The sequence below is a fragment of the Chondrus crispus genome, genomic scaffold (assembly GCF_000350225.1).
Source record: "Chondrus crispus Stackhouse genomic scaffold, scaffold_27, whole genome shotgun sequence".
Lineage (NCBI taxonomy): Eukaryota > Rhodophyta > Florideophyceae > Gigartinales > Gigartinaceae > Chondrus > Chondrus crispus.
Window position 1 is genome coordinate 230,288 of NW_005179169.1, and position 6,317 is coordinate 236,604.

Below are 6,317 nucleotides of genomic sequence, written 5' to 3' on the forward strand. Positions count from 1 at the left end.
ACCGAGTCCCCAATCGTCTCTCTCCCACTCCGCACTAGTTTCTCTCCATCTGCTCTGCCACTTTTACCCCTCTTGCCCCACCCCCGCTTCCTCCGCCGCGTGCCGCTCTCGTCCGCCTTTTCCTATCATTATCACACACCGCACTATGGCCTGCTTCTCATCTCACGATAAAGCACAAGCCCTACAACTCCTCGCTAATGCGTCAATTGATCGCCGTAATGAGCTCGAGGCGTTCGAGGACGAGCGCCCAGAGGACAGTGATGAGGATAATGGGACTGATGCGCCAATATTTGACCGATTCTACGATGAAGGCGGTGCGAAGGCCATTGTGGAGATGACCAACTTCAACGCGGCCCAATTCATCGGCATTTGGGCTGGGTTTGAGGCGTTGGTCCTTGAAAACTACAACGTGGGTCGTGGGCGCAAATGCGCGCAGAAGCCTAAAGACGTGCGGTTTATGGTATTGGCGGTTCTCAAGCACTGGGGTACGTGGGATTTTTTGGCGAGGATGTTTGGGCAGAACACGTCCGCGTTGGAGCGAATGGTGCTTCGGTTTATACAGCTCTTATCCGAACCTTTGTATGAGCACTACGTCTCAAACCAGACGAAGAGATGTACCATGAAGGAACTGCACGCAAATGGGCATGTTTTAAAAATTGTCCTATGGCAAGGTACGCCACGGATGTGACGTTGCAGCCTGCCTTCAGGCCGTTGGTCCGAGATTAATTATGACCCCATATTTCGTCTATGTCTAGGGCTGACGAACTTCCACATACACTGGAAGCCGTTGCGGGATGACGACATGCAGTTATACCATCAGCTTACAAGCAGGTGGTATCAGGTTGGGAAATCTCCACTCGAACGACGCCGAAGGATACAGAAAAGCTATCGTCAGAGACGAGCGGACTTCGTGCAACGCCAATTTCGTGCAGAGGGGCTGAGGGAGCTGTTTGGGAGACAGCCAAGCGAAAGCATGCAGGGACAGCAGAAAGATACTGTACTATAGTAAAAGTATCATTTTTGCTCTTGATTTTTATGCATTGCTGTAGAGGGCGTTGAGTCGGCTGTTGGAGTCCACTACAGCATATTTTAGCTCACCTTCAAAAGGACCGAGTCGTCCTGCAATTGTCACTGTTCTGCGCAAACCCCCTTCATTTGCATTGGAGACCTAACTTTTGCACGCTTAATTACCAACTTGTGCTTAATTACCAACCGGGATTTTCACATAGTTTTTCGAAGTGTAGTACCTCCCCCACCACCCTTCCCGCTAAGAACAACGAACAGAACTCCTTTCAGACGAGCACATACAACTTTAGCGCGAAACCGAAGGCGACAAAATCAACGCCCGGATCCCTATGATCCGTATATGGCCAGCGACAGGACATAAATTACGCTGGACTCTCTTCCCGAGTCATTCCAAAAACCCCTTCTCCCCATGACTTCCTTTCCGCGGCCTGGCACACATACTGTGACTCTCAAACCCAGCCCTTTTCATAGCCATGGATACGACAAACTACCGCAAGCTACAGAACGTGATATTTGACCAGGCCTTCCGCTCGGTCCCCCTAAAGCATGCGACCAAAAAACACGGAGTTACGCTTTGGAAGGGTCGAACTGCGTACCGTACCTGGGTCAAAGACCCACCCCCCCGCGAGCCAGAGCAGGCTTCAGGCATAACTGTAACCGTGAGACAAACAGGACGTCCCGTTTTGCTACTGCAAGCTGAGGAAGAGCTGATTGCGCCCGAGATTTTATTAATCATAACACACCACTTACTCTCACGAACTTTCGACAACTGGCAAGTCAAGTTTGCAAGATGCTGCCATGGCACCGTCGTTGCCAATTGCCTTTTGTTGTCAGGCTTCCTTCCCTCCGCTGGGTCAAGTGCTTCCTCACTCGTCATTCAGATCTAAGTATAAAACCTGTCCGAGCAATAGAACAAGCTCGTATCAAGGCCGTTACACGGCCCATAGTTTGCGAACACATTGCCCGGCTGCAAGAAATTATTCATCGCTACAGTATTAATGACCCCAGACGTATCTTTAACGTGGATGAGTCTGGGATTTCGTTTCACAAAATGACGGGTAGAAGCCTAAGAAAGGGGATTGGATTGGCAAATCGTAACTTGGTGTCTACTGCTGCAAAAACGAAAGGCAATTTAGATCGAGTCACAATTATGTGTGTCGTAAATGCCGCTGGTCAGGCATTCAAGCCGATTGTGGTGTACCCGGGAAAACAGCCACATTACCGTCGCGTGGGTGCTACAATTCGGACTGTGCATATCTTTTTGCCGCCATGCCACTTTTATCAGCGTGATCCCGCTGGCGTGGACTCTAAAATTTTTTTGGACTGGGCTGCATCTTTTGTTCAAGAGACTAAGGAGCTCCGTGTCGGGTGCAAAAAACTTTTATTGCTGTTTGATGGCTACAATTGCCACATTCAGTATACGGTGCTGCAGTACCTAAAGGACAATGAAGTAGTGGTGGTGGGGCTTCCTGCGCATACGTCACATGTTCTACAGCCCCTTGATGTGACGGTTTTTGGCCCTTTCAAGTCGTTTTTACAACGGGAAGTACATAGCCGGGCCATGAGCAAATCTATTCTTGACGCCTTCGATGTGGCAGATATAATTCGTTATGCACTCTCAGACGCCCTGAGTGTGTCTAATATATGTAGCGGGTTTAAAAAGTGTGGGGTTTGAGATGTAGTAACACGCACTGCAAGTGCAGAACCGCTTCAGGGGCTTGCGTTCTACACACATAATGACTCAGAATTGGCACCGTCTCCGAGCTTGGAGACTGTTGTATTATCTTTTAGGAGGCAAGGGAGAAGCCTGATTCGGGACGCAGACATCGAGGAGCAAGGGAAAATTAGAATTTCTACTGCAAAGGGCGCACATCTTACGGCAGACGTTGTCCTCGAGGCCTTGGCAGAGGGGGAGAGCTGCCGACGCCATGGTGCGAAAGTGACGCCGGAAGAGATGAAACAGAACGATTTGCGACTTGAATATCGTTTAGACTCTGCTGCAGACCGCTGTCGTCTGGTGACTCTTGCTCCTCAACGCTCCCCCGTTTTCACTTCTCTTCGCCGAAGTAGAGAGAGCAGACGAAGTCGAGCTCGTGATCGTGCCTCAAGTGCTCCCAGCAGCTCACGTTATGCTGTCTGAGAAGCTCTATAGCGGACGTTACGTTACGTACGGGCCACGGCACATAAATTCTTAAAATTTGTGGTTGGCAATTAGGCAATTCCCATAAAATTATACAGTTTTGGCAGGTTACAGTAAGCTTCAGGCTTTTTTGAAATTTGCTGGTTGGTGAGAACAATTGCCACTTTTTGCTGGCGGCGGTGATATCGGTGCCCTTTGGGATTGCGATGGGGGCGTTTGCGTATTTTCATATTTTGTAATTAAAATTGTGAATGTCGCGCTCGTGTATCGGGAAAATTGGTGATTAGGTACGCAACGGTTACTCCAAGTGTAATGCTTGAAATCTGCAGTATGAGTTCGTACTGTATATGCCAAAATCATAGCCTGTGATAAAGATTTTTTTAAGAAAAGCATAAGCTGAATTCTTCTTTAAATCATTGTTAGATGGCCCAAATATAGCCATTGAGAAGGGTACAGGTATTACCAATGGTAATCGGGGACCGCCGGCGCACCGACGCGGACACTGTCGGCCACTTAGGGCTAGCTCTGTCATCGCTGTACAGTGCCGACGACAAAATGTGCCTCTGACACAAAAAATTATTTCCGGAAGGGCCCATTGCTCTGAACCAGCACACTCCGACTATTTGCATGGTCATTTTTTGGGAGCAATGCACCGGCACAGTGCCGTCCGAGAAGCGCTTCTCCCGCACGACGGTGAAGGATTTGTAATGAATGGTACGGGATGAAACATAGTCACATGCTTGGCCACCACGCAGACAGCAAAGTTCGAGAAAAGCTTCGACAGCACGGAGACCACAACCTGATTGCCAAACGATGACCAATCGAAACGGTACCAGGAGGGCACTGGACGAAGAGCACATGAATTCCTCCTGGAAGGCACCAAGCAAGGCAATATAATGCTTGTCCAATGACATGAACCGTTCCATAAGCAAAAAGGCTTTAGAAAATTTACCCTTCGCTGACACCACAACTCCGTGTCCATCCCCACAAGTTACAGCCCAGGCCAGCCTCTTCTTTCAGGTAGTCCTCTGCCGCCGCTTGACTGGGACAGGCAGCGTCACCAGTTCTACATTTGCGAGCTCCCTCAAAGAAGTTGAAGTGATATTCCACGTTTTTCCTCGCAATTGACATCGCTTCTCTTCCAGTTCCGAGACGGCCTTTTCTGAGCATGTCGCGTAGCGTGACGTCGTAGTACCCTGTCATCAGCGTAACACCCAGTCTGGTGCCACCGAGCGACTTAAAATCCGCGAGCGGCATCTGCTCATGCTCTTTGAGCTCCATTTCGACAGATAGGTCACCCTCTGGGAAACCAGAACCTTCCAGCAGTATTCTGCGTTCCTCAGGCGTCTGCGCTTTCACGCCAGTCAAAAAAGCACTGAGTAAAAGGTATCCGCGCAATACCACGTCGCTATCACGGGTCAAAGGCGGAACCTTCTCACTAGTAACCATGCACCGCGACAACCCCTGAAACCAAACGAAGTGCGTAGCCGGCGAAAGATCGAGTGCAGCTCGCAACATGTATGGTATTGACATTGTCATCGACAGAAAATTGACGCTGGGCATAAGCTCCCCACGCTCTCGCACGGTCGTCGTCCATTGGTCCTGGCCATGGATTACATTGATCCTCTCCAGGTTTTCCTTGCCCAAGAGTTCGTCGAAAACATCTTGCAACGGCATTGGCGAAAACGTAATAGAACTGAGCTCCTCACTACTCCACGAATGCTGGTCCTTCAGTTTTGCCTCGACTCTAGCCTGAGTTTCAGCCGTGCAATACACTACCTTCCTATAATGGCGCAAGAAACTGAGATTGCTGCAAAAGACATCCACGTCGGCATCACCTGGTTCCTCGTCAGAGTCCGCATTGTAAAGCGAGGACACAAACGCAATGTCCATATCCTCCGGCTCAGTCGGGTACGCAAAGAGCACAGTTTTGTAATAAGCATCCGTCAAGGTGGTAACGCCATTGCGCCAGCTTCCTTCCCCTCTCTCAATTTGGTCACGCATGTTTTGGGCGGTTTTCTGCAATTCCTCCACCGCTTCGTCTGAGGTGCGATTCATGGCGCGGTGGTAATGGTACAGACGAGCAAACTCGACTGGATATTTCTCGACAAACGAGGGTCCCGACTCCAACTTTTTGACCTGTTCCGCGCATTCCGCAGTCTCACTCTCAAACAAGGCCTTCCTCTTCTCCTCCACGTCGACGTTGAGACGCATCCAGCCGTACCAGACAGTGTTCTGCACGTTCTGCTCGCCGACTTCTTGGTGTTCAAAGAGTCCCTTCGGAAGAGCGACGACAAAATCGCGGTCGTTCCAGACGTCGGCCTTCCAGTTTGTGAAGAACTCAAAGTCGAGCATGCCGGAATTCGGGTCGCTGACAATCGTCTTGTTGTATGTAGCGATATACTTGTCCCCCAGCTCGGTCAAAAACCAGTCCTTTTTAAACAGGGCCGGGTTATTTGTCCACTGGCAATACTTGGCCTTCGCGCACCACGTGGCCCCATCCTCCGGGCGATCCGAGCACCTCGAAAAGAAATCTGCATAACTCTCCACAGGGTCCTTCACCCAGTGGTGCAGGTAGCAATACAAGTTGCTCTGCTGGGTGAGCATCTGCTTCTCGCGATGCTCATGCATGATGCGGGCGTGGAGCGGAGCGCCGGGCCTGTGGCGATGGCGAAACCTGACGACGTGCGCGGCGCGGTCGTCGAGCAGGCGGGCGGCGGCGGCGAGCTGGGCGGCGACGACGGGGGCGGGCTCGATGAGGGCCCAGTCCTTCTCGAGCAGGAGGACGTGCGGGTGTTTGGCCAGGGTGACCATGCGGGTGATGGCCAGGCCCAGCTTGAGGTTTTGCGGGGAGGCGACGACGCGCGCGAGGGCGGCCCACGGGGGCGCGGCGAGCTCCGGCAGGCGGGCGCGGAACTCGTCGGGCGTGCGCACGCCGTTGAGGAAGAACAGGACCTCCGAGACGTGGTCCGGCAGGCCGTGGGCGACCCACGACTGCAGCGTGTGCTGCAGCGTGGCGTACTCGTTGTGGAAGAGGACGACGGCAGAGATGGGGGGCGGGCGGGCAGCGGGGGAGGAAAGCGAGGGGATGCCGGCGACGGGGGCGGAAGAGACGCGCACGCCCGGGAGCAGCAGCAGCACGACGACCAGC

At 52.1% G+C, this 6,317-nt stretch overlaps 2 protein-coding genes across 2 annotated transcripts; one reads left to right on the plus strand and one right to left on the minus strand.

The window, feature by feature from the left end:
* Window positions 1-3,585: 3,585 nt before the first annotated feature.
* On the minus strand, window positions 3,586-4,092 carry CHC_T00005115001 (hypothetical protein). Its single transcript, XM_005716917.1, has one exon. It carries the CDS (start codon window positions 4,090-4,092, stop codon window positions 3,586-3,588), a length of 507 nt encoding a protein of 168 aa, XP_005716974.1.
* A 793-nt stretch (window positions 4,093-4,885) lies between these two features.
* Window positions 4,886-5,212, plus strand: CHC_T00005116001 (hypothetical protein). Its single transcript, XM_005716918.1, has one exon. It carries the CDS (start codon window positions 4,886-4,888, stop codon window positions 5,210-5,212), a length of 327 nt encoding a protein of 108 aa, XP_005716975.1.
* The last annotated feature ends 1,105 nt before the right edge of the window (window positions 5,213-6,317 follow it).

What these genes read in the sequence shown, in the direction of transcription:
- CHC_T00005115001 (XM_005716917.1), bottom strand. Translation starts at nt 4,092, where the DNA reads ATGGAACGGTTCATGTCATTGGACAAGCATTATATTGCCTTGCTTGGT.
- CHC_T00005116001 (XM_005716918.1), top strand. Translation starts at nt 4,886, where the DNA reads ATGCTGGTCCTTCAGTTTTGCCTCGACTCTAGCCTGAGTTTCAGCCGT.